The following is a 17995-nucleotide window of genomic DNA, read 5'->3' as shown; positions in this document are numbered from 1 at the left end:
GTTCTTATCACTAAGTAGTGGTTTTTGAGTCTCTGGGGTATGTAGTTAAACTCTTTCCCWCATTTACAGCAGTTTATTATTATAATTTATTAAGTTACATAAACTACTCTCCAAGTTTAGTATATGATTTTTTTTCTTTCCCTCTTTAATTTAACAGTAACTTAACAATAAACCTTCCAGAATGCTAATATGCCTAACTGAAGTTAACAGCTAACTGTCTATTTCTGGAAATATACCATCTTCAAGTCTGAAAATCCTCAATTTGCAGGAATAAATTATTTATTATTTACTATTCATTATTACTATTTACATTGCTGGTATTGCAAAAGATGTATGGTATGTGTTTTAATGTACAGTGTATTTTCAAGTTGCAGTTGTGTTATTCTGCCTGCTGTGAGCCTAATTTCATGTACTGAACTTAAACCTAAAAAATATTTCTCTGGAAGCAGACTCAGTCCTCAAGAAACCTCAACAGTCAGCTTTGCAAAAGATGTAAAATTAAGCCATGTTTAAAAAAAAYAAAAAAGAARTTACAGATTATGTCTTTAAAATACAGACAGCGAGTTGAGGTGATTAACAGAACATATTATAAAGATTTTATCTGAAAAAATTTGGAGYTTTTCAGGTTTTCCAAAATTCATATCACTTTTTTTAACGTTCTCTGTCACTTTCAGTTCTTGGTCAGTGGTGCTATGTGCAAATCAAACTTGTTTTAAATTAACAGTTAAGGTGTCGTATGTGTAGCAGTACAGTATGTAGCTATGTATCTGTAGAGTTCTGCTTATAATTAATGAGATTTGTTTCATGAAGAAGAGGTCCGGCTTTGAGGATGGTTGTGCTGTACTCATGTGAACAGCTCTTACTTGTGCAAGTGCATGCTGTTCATGGCTATGTGTGGAAAGGGTTGAAGGAAGATGATACAATTTTTGTGATCTGAATTCACTTAGTTCATTTCAGATACACTGAATGTATCTGAACACATYAGCAAAATATGAAGATCATCTTAATTAAAAAATTTAACAACTTTAGAGGATCTTTCCTCTTTTGGGGTAACTTTTAAAATTTTGTTTAGTATGTTAAGTTCTTTTAAAGCAAAAAGGTATCTTTCAGTGCATATAAATAAAAAGTGAATAATTTTGATATTTAAAAAGTATCAAAATATTTACTTTCAGTAAAGTGGAAGTTTGACCAAGAGAGTCAAGACTTGAATTGTGATTCATAATTGCATTGGTTGATCCAAAACACTATTACTTTTCATACCTTTGGGGATTTCTGTTTTCAATTCTACTACCTCTCCTTGGTTTAAGTGTCTCATTGCAATGCAGGTGATAGAGGAGTTTCTCACACATGTGCACATGCTTGCCAATTGAGCAGGTAAAGTGTGATCTGTACAGTTTTGTTAAATGAAGGAGGCTAGCTGCTGCCAGCTCACAGCGCCAACACGTGTTCATCAGTATTTATTCTAGAAGAATTGTTGCAGTTTGAAGCAGATGGATGAAAACTTACTGAGGTATAGTAATGTTTAATGTAAGAACCAACTGTATTTTTTCAGATAAATATCTGAAAAACCAATACAGTTTTTGATGCTGAACTAATCAGATAATGGAATTCTGTAATTAGACTTCAGCCCCTCRTTTGTAGCATCTTTTCCAGAACTCKAAAAYAGATTGTATCTTTGATTCACTGAAAAATACTGTAATGCTTTCCAGAGGCTCCTGATTTGTCACCAAGGTCCTGTCAGCCTCAAAATTTTGAGTTGATTCTTCCCCTGGGTGGGTTGAAYGAGTACTGATTCATATCTTTTTATCTTACATGTTTAAACATGCATTTCATGTAAATGTTCATGGAACAAGTTGCTATAATTCATTTTACTTGGAAGCAATACATCTTTGTATTGAAAATATTTTATGAACTTGTATGACTGATTCTTATCATTATTCACTGCATCCTATTAGATGTGCAGCAGCAAAGTTATGAACAAGAATAACAATTTTTCTTTGGGATATTTAGGCTAGGTTCTTAAATATTTTGAAATTAAGCTTGTCTGTTATGCTTAAATATTAGTTTTTGTTCTGGACTGTCAGCAGATGTTCCAAATTTAACATTTCAGTGGTTTGTGTAGCTCACACATTCAGTTCTGTATAGCTGTTGGGAACTGAAATTCATACAGGTCTAAGGAGCGATGGCATCTTGGACTTGAGAAGTTTGTGTAGCGGTATTCTCGCTGGAATTTTGCATTCCATTATTGTTGCATTCCATTATTGTTGCACTAAGATACTGAGGAGCCAAGTGTTTAGTAATTTGTTGTCAGCATTTCATAAATCCAGAAACAAATTATAATTTTCATATAGCAAGGTCAGTTACAGAATTAAAATAACAATCTAATATGAACATTTCATCTGTGTTTTGGGGAGTTCAGTAATTCATGCATGTATGAGATAGAATCTGTAGAACTTCTTGAACTGACAAAGATTTGAACAGGGTTAATTTGTTCTTCCTAAGGCAGTTGTATTTAAATTGGTGGCTGATGAAATACTATTTACAATGGTCAAATGATTCAGATGCTAGCTTATTAATGATGCTTCAATATAAAAATGATCATCAAGTAGCAGTTAATAACTTTTGTCTGAGAAATGGAGGCAAAGTTTGTGGCTTGGATTTAGTAATTTTGTTCTTGTTTTTTTAAAATGTGCCTAAATGTGAGGCTTAAAGCACTAAAAAATCTTCTATAAACATATGATTTTGAATTCTTAACTATAATGCTAGCTAAGCTTTTTAGCAATATATACTTATATAAAGTTCTAAGYCATCAAATGTTGCGAGTGTTAGACAAAGGGTTCAGTTTTGAAGATGTGTTATATGGCKTAATATTTTACTATTTGCCAGGTTGCAATACAGTACCTACTGGTAGCCTGTGATAATATATATATATATATATTTTTATGGTCATATATAAAATATGTAAATTTGCATTTATTCTGAACCACATGTGAGTAGACAGTTTAGTTATTGCCAGTTAGCAAATACACAGTAACTTTATTCTGTATCTGAGCCCTTATTGAATATTTCTTTTTTTCTCTCACTCACTTATTCTCTCTCTCTCTCTCTCWCWCWCACACACACACWCKCTCTCTTTTAAGAAAAAGCTCACTTGAAAGTTATAGGAAGAAAATAAAAATGCAGTTGCATGAACTTCTGTGTAGTTCAGCATATTGCTATGTCTAATAGTAAACTAAGAAATGAGAACTGAATGCATACAGAATTTGCCCTTTGTGCCATGACATTTTAGAAATCAACATCCTTTAATAGTAAGATGAGAATGAAAAGAGTGACATACCTGGGGATCAAGAAGGCTTTGAACTTTCTACATGGATTAGAGTATAGGAAATAAGGTTAGAAGGGAYATCTACTAGTGTAATTAGTGCCTGAGGACATTTAAAACCAATTATAGAAGTATTAAAACGTGGATTGACCTACCTCCTTGCCAAATCCCACAAGGTCGTATTAGATGATTTCTGGGGAAAAAAGAGCGTTTACCTTAAYTCTATGATTCCATGAGCAGAGCCAGCTATTGGATTTAAGAAATACATGTAAAAGGTGTGTGACTTTAAATTTGGTTCAGGGTAAATGCCTTAATTTGGATTCTGCTTCTCCTTTTTCTTAAATGAATAGTTGAAAAGAATTGTTATATTTAACAGATGTGAAGAGTTTTCATGAATAAGGTAGGGGAAAATGACTATTAGGAGTTATATGTCATTGCAACTCTAAAAATCTTAGTATGTTGAAGCCTTACACCAGATTGTGGGAGCATATGTTATATACTCTCTATCTGAACTAGTAAAACATCAAACATACAATAAACAGAAGGGGGCAGAAAAGCTTTATATATTCATTTGGGTTCTGGTTTTGAGAATTTAAAAACCTCTAATGTTACAGTCTGCAGATKCTGAGAGTTTGAAAATCCAGCGTTAAGAGCACCCTTCCTTGAAACTTCTCTTGTAGGTTGGGGTATTTGATTCCAAAAATACCATGAGGAAGAATGAATAAGAAAGAAAACCTAATCYATTTTTGGATGAAGAAGGCTGTCATCTTCCTTTGGAAATTATGGATATTTAATTTCCAAGTTGTGATTCAAAATAATCTGCATGCCTATTTACACCAGATGAAATTATCCACTATACTATTTAAAATTGCCAGAGTTGCCAGTCTTGCTATTGATGGAAAATCATATATACTAGTATGATTTTAGAAGAAATGACCCACAGTGTTTTGGAGGATTCTTCATTTTGCATTAAGCAAAATAAAGAGAGCTGTAAGTAGATTCAGAACTTCAGTAGGTTGAAACAGCCTAACATCTAGCAAGGTTTCAGCAAGGTTGGTGAGATGACGATGAGTCAGTCTTCCATCTGTCTTATTTGGCAGCAGATGTTATTTAACTGATACATTTCCAAACGTAAAAAAACACAGTTTGGAATCTGAAAGTCTTTCCGAACAGAATTTTTCCTTTCTCTGGAACTGTACATTTTTGCTCAGTCTCTTAGCTCAATCTCTTTATTCCATATTGAAGGGTGGAGTATGAGACAGGAAATCGGCTCTTAATACCTTTTAAAATTATATTCTTTGTAAAAAGTGAAGAGTGGTGTTTCTTTAACATCCTTTTGAGGGATATGGAAATAAGATACTGTACGAGCTCTCAGAGTAGCAGCTTCCTTGGCCTTTCTATAAGTAATACTGAACGTGTAGTGACAAATGTACACAGCTAGTTGGGTAATACTGCTATTGCTGGCTACTCATTGCGAAAAGCAGCGGAGGCATAYGGGCAAAAGCTTCTGCCAACTGGCTCTGTGTGAACTGCATGCTGACGTTCTGTTTGCAGAAATCTAGTATTGTATTTATTTGTGATTCATTATCTGGTGACCATTGAGAATTCAGTTACTGCAATTGGTATGTTGAAAGACAGCGTGTAATGCAGTTTCCTTCATGCTCAAACTCAAGCTCCTTTTAAGTTAAAATTGTGTTAGGTGGCCTGTGAATGGTACTGGCAGCATGTGCATCTTTGTTTAGTATCTCTGCTGTAGAAGTGAGACCATAAATGCAGTCACTCATGTTTGTGTAGTGTTGAAAATGCAGTGCTTACTGAGTCTTTTTAACCGTCTTTTGCTTAAAAAGGTATCTTACATGCTGTCTATGGAACTAAAACTCCACAGTGCAGTGGATTCCAACTGAATGCTCTGCTTGACTATTGATTTTTTTCCTTTGTCATTTGAATGCAGTGATTTCTTCCTAAGAAAAGGTTGAGGTGTGGTGTAAAAGTCCGCAAAAGAACAGCATAGTCATGATGCTGAAGACTGTAATTGTCTGTTCGGTGTGGCGATTTTCTTGCAGATATTATGGCTCGAAAAATTGTGAAAATATATGYAGATGTATCCAACTGTATAATAGAATTATACCACAATAGTTTGAACTTGATTTTGGAACATAAAATCTGCACAACTTTCTGAAGGCTATAAAAGTTAGGGCACTTAGTCTCCTGTTTATAACATAATTGGACTTAACAAATTATTCTAAAAATGTTTAATTTCCCAATTAGTCACTCTGGATTGGCATTTTTCACTCCTTTGGAGTTTCCTTTCTTGCTCTTCTACTTAAATGAACTTTCTAACACTTCTCTTTTTAGTTGCACTTTGTTAATGTTGCAGATGTGTTTTCTACAGTCTACCTGGATGAGTCATTCTTTTAATCTCTTCACTTTTTGCCTATAGAAATAGAGTCCTCTCTTTGGTATTTTGGTTATAAGACATTCCTGTTAGGCCAATTCTGGCTCTTATTTCAATGCTGATACTTTGTGTATTTGAAGTTACGCAGGTTGGGGGCAGGGAAGAGCAGCGTTTTTGCTGTCCGTTTGGAATATACGGGTATAGGTTGTGTCACAGCGTAGGTGCGTGTTAACTAAGTTGAAGTAGTATTTCTCTTCAGTGCTTGACCACATTAGTCTCCTTTTCTTGAATCTAACCTAGTGTTCTGCRCATCTATGACCTACCTTGATAAATGACTGATGCATTGTTTGTGCTATATTTTACTCCCCTTTTTACATCTAATTGGGTAAGGAAGGGTATTATAGGAGTTTTATGATGACTGCATTTTGTTCTCATTTATAGACTTCTGAAATTATTCTTGGTCTTGGACCAAATACCTGCAGGCATTTAGGTGTTGAACTATGCAGCTAGCAAACGGCCTAGCCTGCCTAGTAACCTTTAGAAATCCTACTCAGCATGTATCTGTTTTTTTAATCAGCTGAAAGCTTTTATTTTTTTTTAATTTATTTTTTTTTGCCTCTGTGTGAACTGTCACTTCAAAGTCTCTACTTTTGCTTCAAACATACAGCARTTTCTGCCTTAGTACTAAGACTGCAGTAGATCTTATTTGTTTTAGCTGGGTAAAGATCAGTGAAGCCCCCATCTTTTGTTCTGGAAAATGACTGTCTTTCTCTTAGAGATCAACCTTTCTCATCTTGAATTTGATGCAATCTCCACTAGACTGTATTACTTAGCTATAGTTCAGAAAGTTAAGGCTCGGAGAAGGACAATGACTGTAAATTTCTTTCTATGCTATGTCTGAATAAAAAAATCACTTTGTTATTGTATTTTTGTTGCAATACATTTACCTTAAGAGACTTGTATTAACTTCTTAATGATAAATTATGATCTGGGCTTTTCCTGTCAGTAATCAGAAGTAGAAGACCAGTAATTAATCCTATTTCTGGTATAACTCAGTATTTTTATCCTGATTGTATCAGTTGCAACACTGCCCAGATGTACTATTTTTCTCTGCTTTTCTGTGTCTACTCAGGCCAAAAGAWTCCTTGGAGAGTGTGTTTTGCTTGAATTTAATTTTTAGAGCATTTAAGTTGTGCTGGAAATCAGATGAGTAATAAAGAAAATGTGTGAGTTATTTTTTATAAACGTACAGGTATTGTAAAACATCTAAAGTGACAAGCTTTTCTTTAGTAGTATGTCCTTTGGGTCACTTTTAGCATTATCCGGATATTGCTCAGTTGTGAAGCTTTTTGGAAATCGATGTTGTCGTTTTTGACTGATTGCAGGTGGTCATACAGGTGTGCTTAAATGGCTTTCCTCAGAGCAGAATAATCCACAACAGATTTCTGTCTTAACAGATTTTTAAATTGGTTGATAAAATTAGTCTAAAAGCCAGTAAATCATACCTTTCTGGTTGTCAGCCAATTCGAAGGCTCCCCATGTGTAGGTAAGGTTAAGAGTACCATAAACTTTACATAGATATCTTTTTTTAACTTGGGAAAATGTCTGGTTCGTACATATGTGAGCTGGAAGTTTAGGAATCCTTAAAATGTGAACAGTATGTTTTAATAAACACTGCTTTTGCTTTGTCTTTATGTTGTAAATTGCTTACAGCTTTCTCAATTTTCAAACACACGAATCTCTTCCAGTGATAGCTATGTACTTTGGCTTGTCTGTGTAAGGGACCTAATCATAAATGCTGTCTTGCTCTTGTGTGATATTCCAGATGCAAAGAATCCAAAGATAATTTTTGAGAACTGAACCCTTACTAAAAATGATGGATAACACTGCTGCTTTTCTGGCAATAGGCTGTGACTAGGAGAATAGGCGGTGTAAGGACATTAAAACTTTAACTCATACATCTCTAACCTGGAGCAGGTGTCTTAACTGTTGTGCCTCTTGGTGAATGGTTTATTTTTTGACAAGACCRCTCTTCTTGGAGATTAGCAGCCTTATTCATTTTTTGGCATAAAGTCAGTGTAATTTGTTGTATACCTGGCAGATGGGGTTTTATTTATTTATTTTTTGTTGTTGTTGTTCTGTCATTCATATATAGCACTGGTGTAAATTTGTAAGTCAGTTTTCCCATTCCTGTTTGGATAGGGAATCTTAACTGTATGTGGCTTAACTGTAGARGGCAGAGGAAGCAGGTGGTCATCAAGAGGAAGGAGCATAGTAGCCTTATCTTAAGCGGTAATGAAAAGGTCTGAAGAGAGGCTGTTCTTTAAGACGTATGCCATTGTTATTGAAAGACAAAAAGAAAAACAAGAAGTAAGCAACTTTCTCTCCTGCCACTTCTAAAATGACTTTTTCTATAATGATTTAAAAAATACTTATGATTTCCTTCCTGCTAGGGCTAACTGTAATATTACGGCAGAGCTCATACACATGGACCAGCTATACATTTAAGTCCTTAGCTCTGTCCTGAGCAGCACACTGGAAAATACTGGAGTTCAAGGTCTCTTTCCCAGATTTGGTTTCCTGAAGGTTTTGTTTGGTACAAGAAATTTGTCAGCAATAATTCCATCTCCTTTGTACCTAGTTACCTGTGTCAGTGTGCCTCCTCCTTCTGTGTAAAGTAGATGAAGACACGAATGATATCCTCAGGAGTCCTGCATTACAGCTAATCAGCACATACTATGTGAGCAGGTTGTAGTGACCATGGAGTGTTACATAGACAGGAAAGAGCAGTTCATGTGGTTGTGTTTAGTTGAATGTCTCTAAGATGACCTCTTATTTACCTATTTGCAAATGCTAACATGTGCAGGGTAGGCTCAGAAATGGTCTAAACAGAATACTCTCAAAGTTCCTTTCTTTAACTGGTTGAGCACTGCTATAAATATTCCATTAGCTAGCCTATGTTAGTGTGTCCAAGAATACAACAGGAAAAACTTCTTGTCTGAAATATTTCAGTCTGAGTTTATCCACAATTCATTTTCATCTGTTTGGAGAAACTCTTTTGATCTCCTACCTTCTGGGAGATAGAAATGTCAGTTGGTTCCTTCTGTTTTGTTTTTGTCTCCTCCTAAATGAGGGAGTCTTCTGGGAAGAGGAGGAGATTGTGTTCCTGGTATTGCCAAAAGTTGTTTTTTGTTATTGGCTGTGTTCTGTATGATTGACAGGTTATTGGCAATGAAGAACCAACAGTTAAGAATAATGATCATATCTGTGACTCTCACGTTTTCCTTTGGCAGCAATTGTCTTATGCCAAATGTATAAGGTTCTTTTATATTTTTTTTAAAAAAAGGCCAAATATGCACACTTGAAAATCTAGCATGTTTATTCTTTTAGGAGTACTTTCTCCAATGATATAACAGAWTATTTGGTAAACTACATTTGAAAAAAATCCCCAAATATGAATTGATCTGTATGCAGCATGCATTTTAAAACTTTTACAGTGCTGCATCCAGAAGTAGGCAAATTACAGAACCAGTCTCTCCAAGTTCTGATGCTTATGTGGAAAGGAATATGTGAACATAAAAGGAAACTAATGAAGCCTGTGCAAAAAAACTGGGTTTCAGAAACAGTCCCCTGACTCTCTCTTAATATTTTCTTTCCATCTTCACAAATTTTTCGTGACTATAGCACTGGCAGCACTGATAAAATGATCATTTGGGATCTGAGTGGACATCCATAACTTTGCTATCTCCTCTTCCTGTTTTTCCCCCCTCTCCTATATTAGTACATAAATAATGATTACAGTTGATTATCTTCAATATGAGATATACAGTCTGAGAAGAAAAGCATCTTTGGCTTCTGTACTGGATTGTCAGAATATTTGCTCTATTTTTGTTTGTTATAAAAATGGCACTGTTTTAAGGATTAGAGGGAGCAAGAAGAAATTAGAATAATCCAATATGATCATAGAATCATAGAATCAGTAAGGTTGGAAGGGACCTCTGGAGATCATCTAGTTCAACCCACCTGCTCAGCAGGGTCACCTAGAGCATGCTAGACAGGGTTGCATCCAGGCAGGCCTTGAATATCTCCAGAGAAGGAGACTCCACAGCCTCTCCGGGCAACCTGTGGCAGTGCTTCGTCACTCTCACAGTGAAGACATTCCCCCTCRTGTTCAGGCAGAACTTCCTGTGCTTCAGTTTCTGCCCGTTGCCTCTTGTCCGGTCACAYGGGACAACTGAAAAGAGTTTGTCCTCATCCCCTTGACACTCTCCCTTCAGGTGCTTGTACACATTGATCAGATCCCCCCTCAGTCTTCTTTTTCCCAGGCTGAAGAGGCCCAGCTCTCGCAACCATTCCTCAGAGGGCAGGTGCTCCAGCCCTCTGATCATCTTTGTAGCCCTGCGCAGGACTCTCTCCAGTAGCTCCATGTCTCTCTTGTACTGGGGAGCCCAGAACTGGACACAGTACTCGAGATGAGGCCTCCCCAGGGCAGGATCACCTCCCTCGACCTGCTGGCAATAGTMTTCCTAATGCACCCCAGGAGACCATTGGCCATCCTGGCCACAAGGGCACATTGCTGGCTCATGGTCAGCTTGTCATCCACCAGCACTCCCAGGTCCTTCTCTGCACAGCTGCTCTCCAGSAGGTCAGCCCCCAGCTTGTACTGGTGCCTAGGGTTATTTTTCCCTAGGTGCARGACTCTGCCCTTGCCCTTGTTGAACCTCAGGAGGTTCCTCTCTGCCCAACTCTCCAGCCTGTCCGGGTCTCTGAATGGCAGCACAGCCCTCTGGTGTTTCAGCCACTCCTCCCAGCTTGGTATCATCAGCAAACTTGCTGAGGAGGCACTCTCTCCCCTCATCCAGGTCATTGATGAGTAAGTTGAACAGGAYGGGTCCCAGTACTGAGCCCTGGGGAACTCCACTAGCCACAGGCCTCCAACTAGACTCTGTGCCACCGATGACAACTCTCTGAGCTCTGCCTTTCAGCCGRTTCTCAGTCCACCTCACTGTCTACTTGTCTAACCCACACTTCCTGAGCTTCTCTAGGAGGAAGTTATGGGAGACGGTGTTAGAAGCCTTGCTGAAGTGAAGGTACACAACGTCCACTGCTCTCCCCTCATCTACCCAGCCAGTCATTCCATCATAGAAGGCTATCAGATTGGTTAAGCAGGATTTCCCCTTGGTGAATCCATGCTGGCTACTCCTGATCAMCWTCTTTTCCTCCATATGCCTGGAGATGACATCCAGGATGAGCTGTTCCATCACCTCTCCAGGGATGGAGGTGAGGCTGACCAACCTGTAGTTGCCTAGGTCCTCCTTCTCGCCCTTCTTGAAGACTGGAGTGACACTGGCTTTCTTCCAGTCCTCAGGCACCTCTCCAGTTCTCCATGACTTTTCAAAGTTGATGGAGAGCAGCCTGGCAACAACATCCGCCAGCTCCCTCAGGACCTGTGGGTGCATCCCATCCAGGCCCATGGATTTGTGGCTGTCTAGCCTGCCCAGAAGGTCTCTAATCCTATCCTCCTCAACCAAAGGAAAGTCTTCCCTTCTCCAGACTCTCTCCTTCACGTTCGGGTTCCGGGATTCAAGAGGGCTGCCCTTAGCAGTGAAGACTGAAGCAAAGAAGGCATGCAGTAATTTTGCCTTCTCTGTATCCCTCGTCACCAGGGCCCCCGCCTCATTCAGCAGCGGGCCCACATTTTCCCTAGTCCTCCTCTTGCTGCTGATGTATTTGAAAAAGCCCTTCCTCTTGGCCTTAACATCCCTTGCCAGACTCAATTCCAACTGGGCCTTAGCCTTCCTCGCAGCATCTCTGCATACTCTGACTGCATTCCTATAATTCTCCTAAGTGGCCTGTCCCCTCTTCCACATTCTGGGTACTTTCTTCTTCTGTCTGAATTTGGCCAAGAGCTCCTTGCTCACCCGTGCAGGTCTCCTGCCCCTTTTGCTGCACTTCTTACTCATAGGGATGCCCCACTCTTGAGCTTGGAGGAAGTAATGTTTGAATACTAGCCAGCTCTCCTGCCCTCCCCCTTTCTTCTAGGACCTTAACCCATGAGACTCCACCAGTTAGGTCTCTGAAGAGCCCAAAGTCCGCTCTCCTAAGTCCAGGGTTACAATCCTGCTTGTTGCYTTACTTCTTCCCTGCAGGATCCTGAACTCCACCATCTCATGGTYACTGCAGCCAAGGCTGCCCCCAACCTTCACATCTCTAACCAGTCCCTCTCTGTTGGTAAGGACAAGATCCAGCAGGACATCCTTCCTCAGAGGCTCCTCCACCATTTGTGAAAAGAAGTTACCGTTGATGCATTGCAGGAGCCTCCTGGACCGTTTGTGGCCTGCTGTGTAGTCCCTCCAGCAGATGTCAGGGTGGTTGAAGTCCCCCATGAGAACCAGGGCCTGTGATCTTGAGGCTACCTCCAGCTGTCTATAGAAGGCCTCATCAACTTTCTGTTTCTGGTCAGGTGGCCTGTAGTAGACACCCACAGCAGTGTCCCCCTTGTTGGCCTGCCCTTTGATCTTCATCCATAAKCTCTCAGCTGCTGCCTCCTCCTCCACCCCTAGGCAGAGCTCGAAGCATTCCAGTTGCTCTCTCACATAAAGAGCAACTCCGCCAACTTGCCTTCCTGGCCTCTYTCTCCAAAAAAGCACATAGCCATCYATGACAGCATTCCAGTCATGTGAGCTATCCCACCATGTCTCTGTGATTGCAATGAGATCATGGCYCTGCGGTCGCACATGTGATGATATTCTGTACTGTAATACTTTGTGATTTCCTTTGGATTTTGTAAGATTGGCCCAATATTTTGACTTTTTGTAGAACTCCTTAATTTTGTATGTGTTGAACAGATTTTATTACTATCCCTTTAAAAAAAATCCGAATTCTGCAAATAAAGAGTAGAGCTTCTCATGGGAAAGTTGCTGCAAAGGCACATTCCTATATCTGCAGGGAATCTTGTGGATATCAGTTTCTCCTGTGTACAACTTGGAGGTCTAAGGTGACACGGAAATTCTCATTTTTGCAAGCATAATGGTACTTTTCTATATTGATCGAAATATACAAAATTATTAATTTCTTTTTCTTTCAAGTAAGTAGCTGCTCAAGTTTCACAACATCAGCTCTGAAAAAATTCTGCCTCATGATGCTTCATCAGCAGAATTTGTTAGCAATGTTTGTAGCCATTCTTGTTTCTTGTGGAACGCAGATCAGAATTTTACTTTCCTGGTTAACGTTCATGCCATTTTGAATGGAAGGGACTTTTTCCTTCTCCTCCTCCTTTCTCTTCTGCCTCCTCCTCCTCATCCAGACTGGTTCTGAAAGYTTCATTCTTCAGGAACTGAGCATTAAGAATAGTAAATTCCTTCTCTTTTTTYCCTTTCCTTTTTTTTTTCTTTGAAGGATCAAAATGGAATCAAATGAGTTTTACCAGAGTCTTTATGTCAGTAGATACAGAACACAGATCTTTTACCTACTGCTAATATTTTCTGGAAATAGATGGGAAGCTGCACACAACTGTTTTGAAACCAGATGTAGACTTCGTACTCAGGTTAATCACTGAGAAAGGTTAATCTGTGGTTGTAGATTTGTTATGCTCTGTTGAATGCTTCCCAGAAGATCATTACTTTGGCAGTTCTCTACCAGTGTGCTTTCTGGGTGACTTGCTTTTCTTTCCAAATTGATTTATAGGTTCTCTGAATCCTTAGAGCCCCATAGCTGTTCAGTTCCCTATGCGAAACAATGGGGAGACGGTTTGGCAGTTGCTGTGGCATGTTACAGAGTTTTTCCTTGTGTATGTGCTGGGTTTTTTGCCTTTGTGCTGTGTAGCCAGGAAAGTAAGTGTCAGTAAAATGATATGTTTAGTGGCTCCTCCCCAAACAGTTGCGATGGTGCATTTTTCCTACCAATAACCCATTCTACTAATTGGGAAAAATGAGTGCTCAGAGAGAGGCCACTGTTTTCATGGGCTTTTACTTGGGAATAATTTGAAATAATGCAAAAGCACTGAAGTAAGCAGATTTGAACATAAAATTGCTGCATTGAAGAGGGGGTAAATTTGTGCTAGTGGGTTATATCAAAATATTTCCTCATTCTAACTTAATTAACTTAAGTTAGTTAGATGTTGTCTGGCTCACTCTCCAGATTTCTTCCTTAAAAATGAATGTTTTTTTTCTTTTTTTTTTCTTGTTTTTGTGTCAATTTTTACTAAGATTATTTTTTCAATGATAATATGGGCAAAAGCCTAAGGGCTCTCTAAATGAAATATTGTTGCATATATCTCTACAGCTGCAATTAATTACTCTGAGTATTCATTTAAAAAATAAGCTTGGTAAGTGACATTTTAAGCAGTCATTCAAAAGTGATTGTAAGGAAAATGATGATGATAAAGAACAATGTCTAAAAGGAAATGTAAAAATTTTGAACACTTTAAACAGCCCTGTGAAAAACTTCAAAAGTAGCCATTTGGGCAGTTTGGGAAATACATTCTTTAATGCAGTTCATTAGGTCAATCTTGTGATTTTCTGAAAGTTAAAAAAAAGTTTAAGTTTGGGATTGTCATTGCTGAACTTCACATACATAGGAAAAGCTATAGTACATTCTGTACTTGCCCATGATTAGACAAACATCTTCCAGAGCTTTGCGGAGTTTTCAGTCCAGTGGATCATTGGCAGTCCGTAAGGAATCCCAGTTGTTGCTAGCAACAGATACAATTACTGTAGAAGAAGGGGGGCAAGGGGCTAGGCCCTGGAGTTTTTTATGTCCAAAATAAAGTTGTCAACCATTTTAGCTGAGCCAAAGTTGAGATCTCTTTTATTATTAGTTCTTAGGATGTTTTCTTATCTCTTCTTTAGGTCTTAATGATTGATATTGTAGCCCTCAATGTCTTATGTAGACATATGAATATTCATGCAAGCAGCTGCTGTGTTCCAGCTGAACTAAACAGAGAGTTGCTGTCATCAGATTTGTCTTTTGTATTTGTGTTTCAACAATTAGCCAAGGAATACAGTTAAGAAAAATAAATTACCATCAGTCATATCTGAGAGGTTAAGTTAGTAATAACAATACCAAGTGGGCTATTTACTATGTGAGGCAAAGAAAAAGAAGAAAGCCTCTGTTACCAAATAAGAAATTTTCTTCTAAATTGTCTCCTTAAGTTTGTCATGGGCACAGTGAAACCCATCTTAAATATCAGAGCAATGCCATATTTACCGTTTCAATGCTGTGATGATAAAATGGTGATAATCTCTGAGATAAACGATCAAGTAAAAATTGTCTTTGCAATACAGTTTATTTACTTCTGTATTAAATTGTAGACTTACTGCTTTTTGTATACAACAGTTTTAGTTATTTGCTTCTGCACATTTTGTTCTGCATTGTCATCTCATGTGACAGAGAAGACAGTCTAATGATTTCTCATTGCTTCACACACTAAACTTTCCTGTTCTTTTTGATTTTTTTTTGTGTATTAAATAAACACAAGAAATGCTTTAGTCTTGTCATTATTTAAAGTTACTGTCTATCTCTATTCTACTCTTATGCTCCCAATCCCCTTATCCCTTCTGCCGTGTACTCCTCCCCCAAACCACCCAACGCTGGAAATACTTTTGCGTACTTTTAAACTGAGCTCATCATCCTGTTTTGCAATAAATACCTTTAAACTGTCTTCAAGGAAGTATACTATTAAAAATGCTACTTTTCCACGTAAATTGGCTGTAATATCTATGAAAATGCTCACTCTCAAACTTTGCAAAACAAATATTTGATGTCTCTTTGGATCTGTGGTTTACAGACTTCCTCCTGTGTATCTTAAGTTGATGAATTCTTTATCATTTTGCCAGGGGTCAGGGACTGTTATATAGTTCCAATGAAGCTGTCAGTCCTCTGAAAGAATTATGAGTACTTGGAATGGTACAGATGTCAAATGCGATGGATTACCAACTTTAGCATTTGATATACAAGTGAGATGCTGGGAGAAAAAATATGTCGTAGCAGRCTCAGTTTTAAAGTAGACTATTTGAATAAAAAGACTAGGCTAATGTATTATTTAAAAGGTCTGCTCCTTTACATTCAATTTTCCTGTCTGATTTTGTCTTGTAGTGTTGTCCCCCAGACCACAGTAATACTGAACAACGATCGGCAGAATTCAATTGTAGCCAAGATGGTCGGGCAGGAAGAGCCATTGAGCAGAGCGGCAGATTCTTTGGAAAATATCCTTAGCAAGTTAGTAGCAATTACTGCAGTCCTCCCCCTTCAGTCCCTCTTCCTGAACGGATCAGTAGCAGTCTCCGTAGTAATTCTAAGTGCAAGATGAGGAATGTTGGAGGTAATGGTGTGGAGGGGAAATACTCAAGTGTTGATTCAAGGCGTCAGACTGACAGTCCTACCTAGGGAAATGCCCTATCAGCAGAAAAGGTACAGAGCAATGCTCCAGCCTTGCTGTGGAGAGAACATCTCAGAAGATCTGGAATTAGGTCAGTGTTAGTTGTCAGCTGCTAACAAAAAGGAAGTGTGCCCATTGCTACACATTTTTACAGTGATACTTGATCGCTTGGGAACATACCAAGATCTTGTAATTAACTACTTGAATAAAGAGTGCAAGCAGCCCAGGGATGTTTGTTATTTTTTGTCCTGTCTAAAGTAAACTTTTAAGTGGAAGGGGAGATTCTGGGTAGGAAATGTTCTTAAATAATAAGATCTTTGAATACATTATTTAAAGAATTTTTTGTTTTGCACACTGGGCCTGGACTTTCCACTGATGCAAATTTAGAAAGCATACATTTAAATTTTTTAATTTATTCTACTGTTTTCTTTCTGCTAAGAAAACTAAGAGCTGGATAGCCCTTAGTTTTAAACAAGAGTAGGTTTGTTAGAGGAGTGTACTTCTATTCCAYGCTTAATTTTCTCAGTTGTTATTTTTAATTCCCATATGATAATGTTATTCCTGATCAAGGATTATGTTTTCCCAGAGTATGTACTTTTCTCTTCCATAGTGCTGTTCCTGGCCGTAGGCAGAACACTATCGTGGTGAAAGTCCCAGGGCACGATGACAGTCACAACGAGGATGGCGAGAGCGGCTCCGAGGCCAGTGACTCAGTCTCCAACAGTGGACAGTTAGGAGGCCAAAGTATTGGGAACAATGTCACCCTTATTACACTGAACTCTGAAGGTACGCTGATCAAACTGGGAGGCCACTTGAGCAAAGTAGGTGGGGTGGTGGAATGAACTAAGATTCAACTGGATGCTTGAGAGGCTGCATCACTGGTCCAATCTTGAATCAGTAGCCAGTACAGCAGGCATCAGGTAAGAGTAAATGATGTACTGAATGAATCAACTTTCTTCCTTTCCAGTAGTTTTGTAGGCAGAAGAGCTAATTAAAATGACTCATACAATTTTAAAGAGTGCCCACTGCAGCCGTGCAGCTTTATATTTTAAACCTTTTTTAATTAAGACATGCAACCTACGGGATTTGCTACCATCCGGTTGAAATACTGTTCCGGGAAAATAACTGCCTTCTCCGAGAAATAAAACCTACTGGTTGATCTCCTCCTCTAACTTACTGTGCCAGTCCACWTGTGTAGTTCTCATGAAAGTAAAATGTTCTTTTTGGCAGCTATAAGCAATTTTTATCAGGAAATTCTTATTAAAAATGGCCTAGTTGTGAGACAGTGTGTAGTGTCAGAGATTTTGAGGCTTCTATTTCAGGATTTGGAGAMTAAGAAATCAAATTCAGTGGAATCTAAGAATTTTACAGCCATATAAAGATATTCTATTGTATGTGGTTGGAAATATTGAAGCGAATGTTAACTACTATATTTTAATCCCAGACATGATGGGATATRGGACACAGTTGAGTTTTTAGGTGAAAATAACATAATTTCTAGTCATACCTCATTAATTTTATGTTTATGACTGAAACTGAATATTTAAGAGATCATTCAGAGTTTTCATAACTGACTAATAATTCCAGATGCTAGGTTTCATGCATAACTCAGTTTGACACTTTATTAACCCCAATACTTAAAAAACCTCAGAAGCCTGCATGCKGAATGTCTTATGTGCCAAAGACTGGTGCGGAAAATGTTACCCTAAGGCATTTGAACCTAGGATTCTGCCACTTTTATGTATACTCATACAGTATACATGTTTTATAAAGAGCTTTTAAAATCTTCTGTACTGTATATGTATTGTGACAAAGAGTTGCTTCCAAAGGAGATTTGATTTTTGGGTCAACAGAGGATTAAAGGAGATGGAGGCTATCTGAAGAGTCCCTCTCAGAGAAT

At 38.3% G+C, this 17995-nt stretch overlaps 1 protein-coding gene across 4 annotated transcripts in view; it reads left to right on the top strand.

Moving 5' to 3' along the window:
* BANP (BTG3 associated nuclear protein) overlaps window positions 1-17995 on the top strand; it is a 166458-nt gene that overhangs the window by 24853 nt on the left and 123610 nt on the right. For all 4 annotated transcript variants that reach the window (XR_014896494.1, XR_014896495.1, XM_085310139.1 and 1 more), the window contains exons 5-6: window positions 15813-15935; window positions 16706-16881. Coding sequence is in view for 2 of the 4 variants with exons in the window: in XM_085310139.1 (XP_085166265.1) it covers window positions 15813-15935; window positions 16706-16881 (299 nt within the window). In the remaining 2 variants the exon portion in view is untranslated. The remainder of the gene's footprint in view (window positions 1-15812; window positions 15936-16705; window positions 16882-17995) is intronic.

The sequence above is a fragment of the Rhea americana genome, unplaced genomic scaffold (assembly GCF_003343005.1).
Source record: "Rhea americana isolate MKP2758 unplaced genomic scaffold, rheAme1 scaffold_311, whole genome shotgun sequence".
NCBI classification, from domain to species: Eukaryota; Metazoa; Chordata; class Aves; order Rheiformes; family Rheidae; genus Rhea; species Rhea americana.
This window is presented reverse-complemented; position numbering and strand designations above follow the sequence as displayed.